Source organism: Nicotiana tabacum, chromosome 1 (genome assembly GCF_000715075.1).
Source record: "Nicotiana tabacum cultivar K326 chromosome 1, ASM71507v2, whole genome shotgun sequence".
Lineage (NCBI taxonomy): Eukaryota > Viridiplantae > Streptophyta > Magnoliopsida > Solanales > Solanaceae > Nicotiana > Nicotiana tabacum.
The window spans coordinates 36,561,128-36,576,430 of NC_134080.1; the positions used below are offsets into that span (position 1 = coordinate 36,561,128).

The 15,303-nt window shown below is 34.2% G+C and overlaps 1 protein-coding gene across 4 annotated transcripts; it reads right to left on the bottom strand.

Annotated features, from left to right (window-relative positions):
- Window positions 1–7,396: 7,396 nt before the first annotated feature.
- On the bottom strand, window positions 7,397–15,052 carry LOC107774633 (uncharacterized). 4 transcript variants are annotated; one of them, XM_075249882.1, is made up of 8 exons: window positions 14,876–15,052; window positions 10,619–10,765; window positions 10,421–10,510; window positions 10,216–10,352; window positions 8,527–8,684; window positions 8,302–8,425; window positions 7,930–8,207; window positions 7,397–7,861 (listed from the first exon to the last, which is right to left on the bottom strand). In XM_075249882.1, the coding sequence occupies exons 4-8, from the start codon at window positions 10,219–10,221 to the stop codon at window positions 7,846–7,848; spliced, it is 582 nt and encodes a 193-aa protein (XP_075105983.1). In that variant the 5' UTR covers window positions 10,222–10,352; window positions 10,421–10,510; window positions 10,619–10,765; window positions 14,876–15,052; the 3' UTR covers window positions 7,397–7,845. The 4 variants fall into 4 exon arrangements, with proteins under 4 accessions (XP_075105983.1, XP_016449716.1, XP_075105979.1 ...); XM_016594230.2 differs by having other exon boundaries at window positions 14,892–15,051; XM_075249878.1 differs by having other exon boundaries at window positions 10,619–11,537; window positions 14,892–15,031.
- Between the last annotated feature and the right edge of the window lie 251 nt (window positions 15,053–15,303).

Below are 15,303 nucleotides of genomic sequence, written 5' to 3' on the forward strand. Positions count from 1 at the left end.
TACAATACAATGATTCACATTTTGTATAAATTGCCAAAAATGTCTAGGCAAACTGACTCTTATCAAGGCAGATTTTGGTGGTATTGTTTACTACAGTACAATCCTCCACATTTTGTGTAAATAACTACGCAGATTTTCATGAATTGTTTACTGTTACCTACGCAAATTAACTCTTTGAATAATCTGGTAAACCCAAGTAGCTCCTTTTATATATACATTTATGTTTTCATCGTACCTCCAAAACTCCAAAGGTTTCATCATAACTCTAATTCAACAATGAAACCATAATCCAAAAATGAAACCATAGATGCATACCTATACAAAATAGTATACAAGCTAAGCTAAGTACTAACATATTTACTCTCAAAAAGAAATATTTACTATGAAGACCTAAACTGAAAACCCGTCCCCTCAATGTTACCCTTACATTGACAAGGTATCATAATATATAACAAAAAGTATAACATTGTTTATGTTGGGCCCCGGCAAAGCCCGTATCACTTGTTTTAAAATGAATTATGCATTCTGAAGCCTTAAAAACCGCTTTCGGTATCACCTCGATTTGCGTGCGCAGTCCGGGCGCGTATCCGAAAAGCCATTATGTAAAAATCTGTGAAAAATGATGAATTTTGAATGTAAAATGGATTTAAGTTGACTTCGGTCAATATTTTGGGTAAACGGACCCGGACCCGTGATTTAATGGTCTCGTAGGGTCTGTAGGAAAATATGGGACTTGGGCGTATGCCCGGAATCGAATTCCGAGGTCCCAAGCCCGAGAAATGAATTTTAAAAGAAAATTATTTTCTGAAATTATTTCTAAGTCTTGGAAATGAAATAAGTTTAAAACTCGATGGTATCGGGCCCGTATTTTGGTTCTGGCGCCCGATACATGTCTTATATGTGATTTAAGATAAGACTGTGAAATTTGGTAAGAAATAGATTTGAATTGATGTGAATCGGATCGTTTTGAGAAAAATTGAAAAATTTGAAGTTCTTAAGAAATTTAATGATTTTGATGCTAAATTCATAGTTGTTGATGTTATTTTAGTTATTTGAATGCACGAGCGAGTCCGTATGATATTTTTAGGTTGGTGTGCATATTTGGTTTGGAGCCCCGAGGACTCGGGTGAGTTTTGGATAGGCCACGGGATGGATTTTGGACTTGGAGAATTGCAGGTTTTCAGCTATTTCAGTGCAGGCCTCTCGCAAATGCGAGTTCGCAAATGTGAAGGCCTTGTCACAAATGCGAACAATGGCCCAGGCCAGCTACCTCGCAAATGCGAGGAATTGATCGCAAATGTGATGCCTCCCCTTTTAGTTAGTCGTCGCAAATGCGACGCATTCTTCGCAATTCCCAACTCGCAAATGCGAGAAGTTGTTCGTTCCCAACTTAACAGAAGTCTGGGTTCGCAATTGCGAACTCTGGTCGCAAATGCGACATCTACAACCTGCAATTTTATAACTTAGCCAAAAATCTTTCATTTTTCACACTCTTTCAAAACCAAAACACTCTTGGGCGATTTTTCAAAGACAACTCTTCTTCCAAATCGATTGTAAGTCAATTTTAACTCGTTTTCTTCAATCATCAACATCTTTTCACATGATTTCAACTCAAAATCAATGATTTTCATGGGGAAAATTGGGTATTTTGGGTAGAACCTAGGTTTTTCAAAAAATTGGAGATTTGGACCTCGATTTGAGGTCCGATTTCAAAACAAATTATATATTTGGGTTTGTGGGGAAATGAGTGATCGGGTTTTGGTTCAAACCTCAAGTTTTGACCATGTAGACTCGGGGGCGATTTTTGACTTTTTGGGTAAAACTTTAGAAAACTCGTTTTTATGCATTAGAATTGATTTATTTAGCATTTATTGATGTAATTAAGTAACTTGTGGCTAGATACGAGTGAATTGGTAGTGGAGTCAAGAGGTAAAGCGATAGTAGAGGCTTGAATTGTGTTTGTGGCATCGAGGTAAGTGTTTGGTCTAACCTTAGCTTGAGGTATTAGGAGTTGAGTCATATTTGCTACATGTTATTTGTTGAGTACGACATATAAGCATGGTGACGAGTATCTATACGTTGGTGTCAAGCATGACCGTGAGTCTTAAATTGAAATTGTTGTGTTCTTAATAAATCCTACGAATGCCTAAGTTGTTGATTCTCTAAGTTGAATAAGGATTATGATTATCCTCGTAGAAATTACTTATGATTGAGTATTGGTGCTAGTTGAGGTGGTTAGATGTTGGAGCAAGTTTGGTTATAGCTAATTTTCACTTGCCGGGACGTATTTACTTATACTGCCGATTCCCTTGCCTGGATAGTGTTGTTTCTTTATTGATCCCTTGCCGGTACTCTTGTTGTGATTGGTATTGAACTGTATATGCGGATCGGGTTGCACGCCGCAACAGTGATAAATGATATGGATCGGGTTGCACGTCGCAACAGAGTTTATTATGTTTTGGGATCGGGTTGTGCGCCGGAACAATTGATAATACGAAGTGTTTATAGATTGGTTACGAGTTCCTTATTATTTTGCTGTAAATTCTAAATTGTTCTTATGCTTTTATCTTAATTTACTGTTGGTACTGATATTCCCCCACAGCATGTACCCCCTCCCATCTTCACTTGTTATTCCTGTTTTATTTGTCCGCTGCATATTATATAACTACACATGTTTATTTGGTAGTCTGGTCCTAGCCTCGTCACTACTTCGCCGGGGTTAGGTCAGGCACTTACCAGCACATGGGGTCGATTATGCTGATACTACACTCTGCACTATGTGCAGATCCCGGAGCGGCAGCTTTTGGACCGTAGAATTCGATGGCTGCCTTCAGTCCAGCTAGAGAACCCGAAGTAGTCTTGCAGGCGTCCGCAGCCCCGGCGTTCTCTTCTATCTTTATATGTATTCTGTTTTCATTTGTTTCCGAGACAGATTATACTTTCCTTTCAGACATTTGTATGTAGTAATTCGTAGACAGTCCGTGATATTGTGACACCGGATTTCGGGTAGAGGTGTATGTTGGCATTGTCGTACTGTTTATGGTTAATTTATCAGATTAAGTCTTCCGCTTGTACTTAGTTATCGCTAATATTTCACTGTTATTTCATTGTCAACTTAAATTGTTAAAAGGGCTACATAAAAGGGTTAGTGATACTATATTACGCGGCTTGCCTAGCTTTCACGAGTAGGCGCCATCACGACTTCCGAGGATGAAAAATCCGGATCGTGACAGCCCGGGCTAACCCTACTAGTATGAATGTTATGGGAGAATGTAATGAAAACGGTGATCATTTGAAGAAGCTTTACTTCCACGCTACTATGTTATTACTAAAAAAAATGATGAAAGCACTTGCGTGATTTTTCCTTCAAAGTTCAAATTTCCAACATTAATTCAGAAACCCAGAGCAAATGTTGTTTTGTAGAAGGGACATATACAAATTCTACCCAAGATCTATTTAACTAAAGTAAGATGCCCGAATTCATAGTAGGCGTGATCAAACTATTGAATTCTTCAGTCCAAAACTATGTAAAAACATGATTTTCCAGAAATAATCACAATAATTTTCCCATCTATATCTATATTCTATATAAATATATAAAAGAAGGCAAAAAGATGCTGATGTGGCACCTCTCATAGACTAGGAAATGTATTTATCTAATTTCTCAATTTTTTGAGTTTTTCTTCCCTTTATATGTTATATATTATATACATTAAAATACCCAAAAGACATGACTCTTCATTAAACATTATCCTTTCATATCAGTTACATACCTTATCATTTTATATCAGTTGCAAAACTTTGTGTGCTATATTAAAAATTAAAAAACCGAAAAAAACGTACTTAACTCTTAATAAACATTATAATTACATTTCAGTTACAAATCTTTTCTTCTCCTCTAACTGCTCCTCTTCCGATCCTATAAAATCACATTTCTTTGTGATTTTTGTGGGTGGCCGATGTTCGATTAAGTAGGATAGAATAATGATTCTGCTTCATTAAGCTTTGATTTGCTGATTTGAATTTGTCATCCACGTAATTTTTTTTCTTTTTATTTACATAGTTCATTTGCTTTTTAGACTAGCCCGTAGTTACATTGTAAAGTTTAACAATCATTATAGAAGAGAAGAGGTTGTATTTTTGTTATTTGTATTTCTCTAATTTTAAAAATGATGAGAGTTGCATTAGCACCATTGGTATCGACTTTGTAAGTGAATCCTCCCATTGTCTGTAAATGTCTCATGTAGTAGTGGTTCAGAAGTATATTAATTAGAATTGTCTTCTTTTTTCTTGATAATCCGAACAATTGAACATGATAGGAAAAACATTCATTTTTTTAAGCTTCAAATGAAGAGTCTCTAATTCTGCCTTTGTGTGTTGAAAGGAATAGAAGTTTGCCTGCATTATAGTTGGTTATTTTTTCATATATATAAAATACTCTATCGCTATTATTTAGAAAAATTCCGGTTTTATTGCACGAGATTTTGCTTTTCAAATTTACCTAACTCTCTTTGGTAATGAAGTTCTTTATTTACAAAAAAGGGGGTTGGGTTGGGTGAGGTTGTAACAACTGGCAACCTTTATTTATCTTTTTAAGCTTTCTCATTTCTCCTCTTGCTTTTTTATTTTTTTTTATTTTGTGGCATGTTTTTTATAGGAGAAAGCTATAAAGGTAGAAAGTTTCAACTTTTTAAGGAAAATTTTAAAAAATATGTACCTACTTAAATTAAAGAATGATATGTATGTAAATAAGTGTAGACACTTATACTATACAAAGAAATAATCCAAATAATTAATTATATGAGAAATACAAATATGACATTTAATAAAATAAAGATAGATTCTAAAAAATCGTGTAAAAATATTGAAATCAAAGGAAAAAAAATATTTTAGTAATTTTTCTCAAAACAAAATAAAATATTGATAGTATATTTGCAACTAAAGGTCTCAAATTTTTTGTTAAAGAATATTGTTCATATATTGAGACGTTAGAAAAAGATGATTGTTTCATAATTTAATAAAGGGACTCATACACTATTCTATGATAATAAGCGTTTTTGTACAATTTGCTTAACCATATACACTTTTGATATAATAAATGTGTAAATTATTTTTTTTTTAAATATCGTTAAAGTTTATAGATGGTAATCTTTATAAAAAGTTGTTTTTATAATTGTTATCTTTTACAACCGCGCAAAGCGCGGCCAATTCACTAGTTTCGAAGAAAGTTTGTCACCCAAAATTCCACTATTGTCTTGATGACACATAACCCAATCGGTTAGGCAAGCCAAACAGCATAAGTTAGAACTGTAATGAGAATTTATTAATATTATTAATAAAAACTGCAAAAGAATACAATACAAGTATCCCAAAGACTGGTAATACAAGTCATGAGCCACTATGATTTTGATTTACAAAGCTGGTGAAATGAACAAATACAAATCTATTTGAAAGTTACATAAATAGAAATGAAATCCTAAGCCACCATCAACGAAAGGGTAGCATGAATATCGTACACTGGTACATCTCCAATGCAAAGCTCCATTTTCACAGCTACTCAGCTCCAAAATCTGCACGCAAAATGTAAAAGTGTAGTATGAATACAACTGACCTCATGTACTCCATAAGTATCTTGACTAACCTCAAAGAAATAATCACGAGATTTTTATGTCAAAAGTTACTCACTATTCAAATAACCTCTGCAATATATCAAAAATTGACAAGATAAAGTATGGTAAAATCCTGTCAAACGTATTTTAAAATTTTGGCACGCGACTTCTTTAAAAAAGAAAAATGTTACCAGAGTAAAAAAAATTAATAGTTACACAAAAATAGCCTATTTGTGTCATTCTTGGCAATGGTTGAGTCCATCCTTCATTATTAGAGTAGCCCAACCAATTTTTCAAAGGTTGTGTCCATCCTCCATCAGTAGAACGTCAACACTAGAAAAATGGAAAATGTTCAAAACCTTAATATAATTTTAGTTCCTTTCTCTTGATATTATCTTTTTTTTTTACCTTTCGAACTGTTGTTGAATATATTGGCATGCAAGAAACAACCAAAGGAAATGAAAGCAAAAAAGCGGAGTGGGTGAACGCACTCTAAAAGGAAATGATCTTTACATGGGAATGAAAGAATATGGAGTGATTAATGAAGAAAATATTGCAGAATCAAAAGTGGTCCTAATTTACGGTCAAATGAATGAACCGCAGGAAGCTCGTATGAGATTTGGTTTGATTGCCCTAACTTAGACAGAATATTTCCGAGATGTTAGTGAACAAGACGTACTTTTATTTATTGATAATATCTTCCGTTTCATCCAAGCAGGACCCAAAGTATCGGCCTTATTAGGTAGAATGCCTTCCGCTGTGGGTACCTTTATTTTCGGAAAAGACTCGTATGCCCACAGATTAACCGGAGGGAACAAAGCACCACATAGAATATGGAATTATATTTTCACTTTCAGTTTCACCTCGCGACTCGGGATACGTGCAAGGAGAGTCAGGGAAGGGGCAAAGGGTTCACCCACTTTCAAGAGTTTCATAGGTTCAAGAGATTCCACAATAAAAGTTCGTGGAAGGTATTGTAACACCGCGGCTCCTCAATTAATTATCCACCACACAGCAACTCTACTTTTCCAACCTTTATTTTCTACAAATAAAACACATAATCTCACAAATTGACGGACATTGATACATTACAGTACACCAGCAACTACATTATATTTATACCATTTTTACCACCACTTCAGTGGAGGAGTTATGCTGAAAAGCATAATTGTTTTTTCGAAAAATTATATCGTATAAATATGGTAAATGCAATTGTTTTTGGTTTTGAAGGAAATTATAAATAGGTAAAAAAAAAAAAACAGCTACAAATACGATTCTCAATTAACAAGGTCAAATTGCAATATGCGTTTATATAACTATTGGGAAAAAATAATTTACGTGGCCAAAATAGTAACTATTTTACAGGAAAGAAGCGTTATGAAATATTATATTGTTGCAGCCAAAATGGTAGATTCCTATGCTATACTACAATACCTTGCTCCTTATACAGAAACAACTCTAGCAAAATATTTTATGTATCGTGAACGATACATTTAAATCATTTATCTCACCCATGCGGATCTACCCTGAATCATATATATATATATATATATATATATATATATATATATATATATATATATATATATATAGCTAAATATTTTATGTATCTTGAACGACATATTTGACGGGGTCCTTCCTGCTATTCCCTCTTATAAGATAGTTATATAATAACTAGATGGGATCAGCCCGGGCTTGCCCGGGCCCAACACTTTGGATTAGAGTGTGAGCAATTGAGAAAGTCAGATCATATCTATCAAAGACAATGTATAATAGCGTCACAAATTCATCAAACTCAACCATATACTTCTTATAGCTAAAGAGTGCCATTGGGAAAGAGTTCATTTATAAGCAAGTGACTTGTATGATAACGGACTACACATTGCAAAGTTCAGCGATGTACAGTTCTAGCCTCAATCAATCCACTAAAGATACATAGAACAGCATGTTTGTAACATTAATGTCAAACAGACAAGATATACACCAATATTACATTTAGTTTCTACATTTCAATAAACAGACTGGTATGTATAACATCTAGAGGCCGCTCCAATATCCAAAAATAATACCAAGTGCCTTCAAAAATATAGGCACATACTACTGATAACTATTTACGCAAAAAATGTGGAACAGTTTGTTAAGGCGGCCAAACATCTAAACTTTGTTAAAAGATCGGTATGATCTACCAAAATGTTATCAAAATGCGTCTGTATATCGCATACTGTCTGAGCGAACATCACTGCTTCGACAATCTGTACAAATAAAATATTCATTTTAAGAACATTAGTAGATGGTAAAATATGGTATTTGAGTTTCTAACCTTGAATGTGAATTTGGTAGGGTACTTGGTTCCCTTTTCCGTTTCTTAGTTGCTTTTGCATCAGTCATAAGTATTGGCTCTTCTTCCATAATTTTGTCGGCACCACTCACAGATGTTGACTCTTCTGGTAGAAACATGGCTGGTTTTTCAGTGTATGACAAAAGAACCAGAGAACCTGCATTTTTGTCCGGTGTTCTAGATGATGACCTTTGTAACTGAACTCTGAATAGTTTATCAGTAAGTAGTTGATTGATATGGGCAATCGGGAATAACTCATTCTGCAAATAGATAGTAAAAATAATAGATATCATATCAGAGTATTATATTAAGTTTGTTGACCTATGTTAACTGCGATGTTGTATGTGTATGTACCTTAACACCAGTGATATCATATATCTGTTCAGCTGTCATTGATAATATTCTTTCGCCCAAGCCTTCAGACATTGTTGCTGTTATTGTGCCAGTTTCGTCTGTAATTTCTACCTCAAAGCGGCACCTATGATGTGGTATGTTGTAAATTATTTTAGTTGAGGTACAATAGTGGCATACAATATCAAATATTGTCAATGGTATAATCTTATTAGTAGTAGTTGTTACCTTGGAATTAACATTCGTGGCAGCCTGCAGTTTATGCATTGAATCTCCCTTTTTATTTTTCTCCAAACAAGATGGTTACATTCAGAACAACCTAGCAGGTAAAATTGTTGGAAATGCTCAGGTAGCGAAATTTCTCCTTCGACGTAAAATCTTTCCGCCTGCAAAGTGTTAACACGGAGAAATAATAGAAGGAAAACTTAGTGGGTAAGAGACAAAATGACTTGTTTTTTTGTTCTTTTTATCCAGGTAAAAGCACGTGAAACAATGTGCATGTTGATATAAACTACTTTTTGTCACATATAATTGTGGTCGTTCATAGGCAGTTGTAGGACAATTTTCAGATGTTCTTTAACTTTTTTCTACAGTAAAAAGTAAGGAAAAACTTAAAGGTAAATACTAATATGAATACTCAGTTAACCATCTGCTCCAACCTAAAATTCATTTGGTAAAGGATTTCCTATTCTTTAATCCAACCCCTATATATACTTCTCCTTTCCATCATCTTTTCTTCACATACAAGTTTAAAGTACTGGTTATAAGTACACTTCTTACATAAAAAACAAACCAATGAAGCAATACTTTTAGTTTCTTGTCTTTTTTAACTCCATTGTTTTCCAAGTTAGAAGCAATAAAATACCAAAGATGATGATGTCTATATTCAGTCCCTTTGATGCTCTCTCTGCTAAAGTTTTTCGACAAAAGGTCACAGAGTTTATGCAGCAAGGCCACTGAAGATAAAATTGTATATAATTTCACAAATATTTGCAACCAAACACTTATCCAATTTGAACAATTTTTAGTCAGCAGAAATTTTGAAAATTAGGAAAAGAAGAAACCAAAACCTATCTTATAACTATAAGCGAAGCCTAAACAACAAAGACATATAATTTCAAGGAATTTTTGGTCAGGTAAATTAACTGGGAATAAGAGCTCCGTAAGTTTAACCTAGTAAGTTATAGCATGTTTTTCCCTGTACTATCTAACACCATATTTCTTCTAAACCTTTGTCAAGGGAAAAAAAACTCTCAAACTATTTGAAAAGGAATTCACAAAATTAGTCTTTTGAGTTGGGAGGGGTAGATGGCATGTTATTTCAATATTCTAAAAACTTAAAAACTTTTGAATAAAGTAAAGAATTTCAAAAGCAAAAGATATTGAAATACTTTTAGAAACAAACACCATCCAATCCTCTCAAAAATAATTTTTATATATGAATCCTCATAATAAAATTTATTGAACTGTTATCCATATTGTATAAAAGATACATTGTGTGGCAGTTTTCGGCATTTTTTATTTTGTAATTTAGTGAAGTCACAGTGGAGGTTTGCGTAGCAATAGCTGAAACAGATAATATTTCATCGTCAACAGCTACAAGATTAAGCGATGAAGCTGACTCTGCTGAACTCTTCACTATGTATTCGATTAGCATTTGTTTGTTCTCATTTATCCTGTAATTCGCACAGGAAATGTCAGACAATTATAAATAACAGTTAAATAATAATGTGGTACATTTTAGGCACAGGTTGTATTGTACCAATTCTGTAATTCAGTTGCTTGCACATATAAGGGATTGATTAAGATTGTTGAGTTGTATCTTGTTGCGAAACGGGTAACTGCGTATGCAAATTTTGTTAATAACCAACGCAGAACCATAATCCATACGTAGGAACAGGAGCTGCGTTAACTTACCACCATGATATTTTGTGGTACCTATCCGCTTCGCGAGAATAATAGGATATTCTTGTAGTTGCCTCACTTGTTTCAGTAACTCAGCTCCTTCATTGCTTGCCAAGTCTACCCATATAGTGAAGAAGAGAGGTTTCTTCCTGTACATGTTACTCATATAAGTGTCAGGTAGAGATTTTGTTATGTAATAGAAGATTAAATGACTCACATTTTGTCCATAACTATGCCTCTTGAAATTTCTTACTCTGATCAGCGGTGTATTGCATTGTCCCACAGTTTACCACCACAACTAATAAATCTGTTGTTATAAACAAAAAACAAATGTACGTAAAACCAATATACTTGCATTCAGCATGAGTTTCAAGCAATTAAGCTGTTATAAGGCATAAGGTAATTTGAAATATACCAAATTCAACATCGGAAGACTGTTGTGCAACATCGGCGAATGAAATCGTACTCAGTCTTGATGGAGGAGGTAACGGTGCCTCCTTTTCATTATTTTTTGGGATAAACTCCACAATAGTAAATCTGTCAACGATTCACTCAAATTGGCCTATATGTAGTGAATATGGTTGTGGATTTTTAACCTTGGCAGTTGAAATCAGATATGTCTCAAAAAGTTCGAACAAGTTATCACATCTTCTAATATTGTCACCATAAAGTATCACGCAAACTTGTTCCTCCTACAATGTTATTAAGAATGATAACTACTCCCTCCATTTTAATTTATGTGAACCTATTTCCTTTTTAGTCCGTGCCAAAAAGAATGACATTTTTCCCTATTTGGAAACAATTTACCTTTATGTAATGATTTATAGCCACACAAAATATATGTGCTTCATTTTACACCACAAGTTCAAAAGTCTTCTCTCTTTCCTTAAACTCTGTGCCCAATCAAATGGGTTCACATAAATTGAAACGGAGGGAGTAAGTAATTATTGGAAGAGTCCAAGTGAAAAGAACTTATGTTACAATTATAGTTGTAACTTGACTTACATTTACATCCTGCACAATTACTGTCTGAAAATGAACTCGCTAATCTTTACTGTCTCGCGGCCGAAATTTGTCTATAGCCTGGACTTTGCAAGTCCATTCTGTAGTTAGTGGTGTAATTTCACTAATACTAAGTCTTTGTTCCATTTTATTAATATAATCTGCATATTGGTAACTGTAAAATTGCAAGAACAAATCATCCCACATTACAAATATGAGGCAGCAAATATACGTAAAATACACTTGAATTTTTTTTTGCAACAATTAGGATTTTCTAGTAAAAGTTGGATTTGGATTTTTTTAATCACTACATTTCTGAGTGTTGGAACTCCCTGCGTCAAGAAAGAATTGAAAACTTTGTTAAAGGTATTCAAGAAATTTTGGTAATACGGAGAAAAGGCATATGTTAATACGATTGGCATGATAAGTGAAATTCATAGGCCAAAATGCTTTGAAGTTAGGCAAATATACAAACTTAAATCACGGTTCCTTTCACTCTACTTTCAGATTCAATTCAAACACACATGAAAAAAAGAATGTCCATCAAGTTCTTCACTATCGATTTGTTTATTTTATTTATTTTGTCAAAATGGGATTTAAGAACGAACTCAAAGAACTGATTCGTTTATTTTATTGAAGTTAATTCTGCCGGCAGCTAAGTATATCATCCAGAGTCCTTAAAGTAATGCAGAGTTTTTTAGGATGATTCTGAGCTAGAATGCCTCGAATTATATCCCTTCTTGAACAAACGAAACGAAACTCTTGTATTCGGATACTTTCTCTGTCAACATTACGGTTCCTCCAATGAAATCCGACTTCTATTCCTTTAGGAAAAAGTAAAACTAAAAAGGCTTGAAGTGAAGAAGTTTCAAATTTTTCATGAAGGTCCTTTCCGCTTGACTATTATGTATAGTTGCTTGAAATGTTTATTCAAACTTACGTATTCCTGCAGCTTATAAAGAGAAACAGCATAGGCTATGCTTTTATTGGGTTTGGCGAAATACATACGGAGACACTTAAAGTTGGCACGATTTTTTATTTAGACACCTGAACTTAAGAGAGTTCCTATTGAGCACTTATACTACCCGAAACTTATTCCAATTGAGCACTTCTTGCTGAGTTGGCACATAAAGTGAATTTCAGACGATATAGGCGCGTGAAGACCCAAAAAAATAGATTTTTTATTTTTTATTTTTTATTTCCTTCATCTTCTCCCTCAAAAACAAAACAGATCTGTCAGTTGTCTCTTCACTGCCAGAATTCGGCAAGAGAAACCGGCGACCTCATCCTCTCCAAAAAACCAACGAGCTCCCCTCTTCTTCTCCAGGCGACCTCCCCTCTCCAAAACCCTAGGAAAACGATCTGGGTTTGGCGGCGCTAAGCTAGAAATATTGTGCAATCTTGTCTTGATAAGAACACAAAGATTTTATTTTTTGTATATCAAGAGTTTGAAGGCTAGGTGTAATTAGTTGATGTTATTTGTATATTAGATTTTCTGAATGTTTAACAAGAGTTCAATGCTCTTCAATTTTTGATTTTTGATTTTTTATTATTGGATTTTAATTTTTCTTGTAAATCCTAGATTTGATTTAAGGTTGGAGAAGACAAGAGGAGCAGCCGCATCCCCTTGTTGCAGAGAACTGCAATTAAATGAAATCCACCATTAATGGGTCTTTAAAAAGCTTGAAGGTTTAAAATGGATTACTTGATTTGATGAAAGTTTGGGAAATTAATATTAGGGTTGTCTTCGGGTCATCATGGGGAATGTTTAGCTGAAGTTATAACAAATTTGGTGGAGTTTCTCTTAAAAATTTGGATTAAAATCGTGCTTGGAACAAGAACATACATGAAAATTATGAAGAACACCAAGATCACTAATTATTTTGTTTATTAAATAGATTTAACATAGTTTTTCCTTTTTTTTACTCAAAATAATATATGTCCTTTTATTATTCTTCAGCACAAATTTTGTAAGTTTGGTTGATTGTCAAATAAGTGCTCAATTGGAATAAGTTTCAGGTAGTATAAGTGCTCAATAGGAACTCTCTTAAGTTCAGGTGTCTAAATGAAATATCGTGTCAACTTTAAGTGTCTCCGTATGTATTACGCCTTTCGAAAAGCTATGTGCAAGTTTCCTTCTAGTGATGTGCTTGTGAAGTTAATATTAATTCACATCTTCCTCTGCTTCAGAACTGATATGCACATTGAATTTTCGCCCGATTCTATAAGTTGCTTATATTATGTCATTTCAAGATATTCGAGAGAAGGTGGGTGTGGCCCCCATGGAGGACAAGATGCGGGAAGCAAGACTCAGATGGTTCGGGCACATTCAGAGGAGGAACACTGATGCACCGGTGAGAAGGTGTGAACGACTGGCGGTGGTGGGTACGAGGAGAGGTAGAGGGAGACCTAAGAAGTATTGGGGAGAGGTGATCAGGCAGGATATGGCGCGACTTAGGGTTACTGAGGACATGGCCCTAAACAGGAAATTGTGGAGATCGAGCATTAAGGTTGTAGGTTAGGGAAAATTGTGATGTCTTTTTTACAGCGTACTAGAGTGAGACTAGCCAGTTAGGAGTTAGTCTTAGGATGTTATTGATCAACTACTGATGATGGGCTTTATCTGCTGTGTATTAATACCTTACATCTTTCTCATATTTCCTATATCTCTTATATTGCTGTTACTTTATTTTATGGTATTTATGTTATGTTATGGATTTTATGGTATTTTATGTTGTTTTATTATGAGTCTATTGATAGTACTAATATAGTGTCTCTTGCTGCTTCTTTGAGCCGAGGGTCTCCTGGAAACAGCCTCTCTGCCCCCCGGGTAGAGGTAAGGTCTGCGTACATATTACCCTCCCCAGACCCCACTTGTGGGATTACACTTGGTTGTTGTTGTTGTTGTTATCTATTTCTTATCAGATTGAACACTAAATAGAACTGATTGAAGGATATAATATCAATCTGTGGGCATCTCACTCATCCTCACATCTAAGGCACGGAAATATGAAATTAGACATGAATTTTGTAACCCATGAGAGGAAGAAGAAAAACAAAGAAGGTCACTGAAATTAAAAGATACATCTGTTGGATTACACAACTACCCCAAATTGTGAAACATCATAGTTGAACTTTATTTTGCTCAGTCAAAATCAAATTAACCCAGTCCACAAACATCAAATCGATTCTTACTACACTTTAAAAGAGTTGAAAGAGATGAAAAATAGGATTAAATCCAGAAAAGCAAAAGAGAGGCGCAACAATATATCATCAATTAGGTTAGAATTTTAGGCGAAAGCAAGCTTAATCTTCCATAAAAGATTCAAAACATCATAAGAATACTATCTTAACTCTAAATAAAATTATAGTCAGGAAAGGTTATCTTCTATAACTGTAATTTCTAGGGAAATTAGAAAACAGCTTAAGTCGATTTTAGAATTCCTAACAAGGGAACCGCCACAAGAACTTTTTCATACACTACTATACTTCAGAGGATTCTAATAACAAATCTCACTCCTTTTACCCTTCGCTAAGGAGATTCAACGGTGAAGATCCTCTCCCAAATGAGGTCTATTAAACCAAGGTTTGTCACTTTTTTTGTCTTCTACAAAATCTTAATTGCAAAATAAACAAATTAATAAAAACAGAGAAAAAATCAGAACTCAACCTTAGTTTGTTTTTACCTTTACGGAAGAAAAGGCTAATCAAGCGAAAACCCCGAATATCTTTTTGCAGAAGATCTGAAGTTTTGAACAGAGGAATAAGTATAAAGCTAAAAGAGGAATTTATGAAGAGGGTAAAGAAAAGCACGAAGGAAAACTTGGATATAAACAAAAGCAGACCAAAGAATAAAAAATTTGGAAGTGGTGCTTTCTACCTGGCAGATTAAGGTGTCAAGAGAAAATGAAATGACAAAAATACCCTTATTCTCTCTTATACTAGTAAATAGTAGTAGATAGTGGATATATATATATATATATATATATATATATAATATATTTAACATTAAATAAAAGGGAAAGAGATCTGATGTTTACTACAACATTATGCATTTACAGCTACGAATTCTTAGCTACAAATAGGGGTGTTCAAACT

Coding starts and splice junctions, on each gene's coding strand:
- LOC107774633 (XM_075249882.1), bottom strand. Junction 8,426..8,526: donor CCACGAATGTTAATTCCAAG/GTAACAACTACT, acceptor ACCACATCATAG/GTGCCGCTTTGAGGTAGAAA. Junction 8,208..8,301: donor ATGATATCACTGGTGTTAAG/GTACATACACAT, acceptor ATCTATTTGCAG/AATGAGTTATTCCCGATTGC.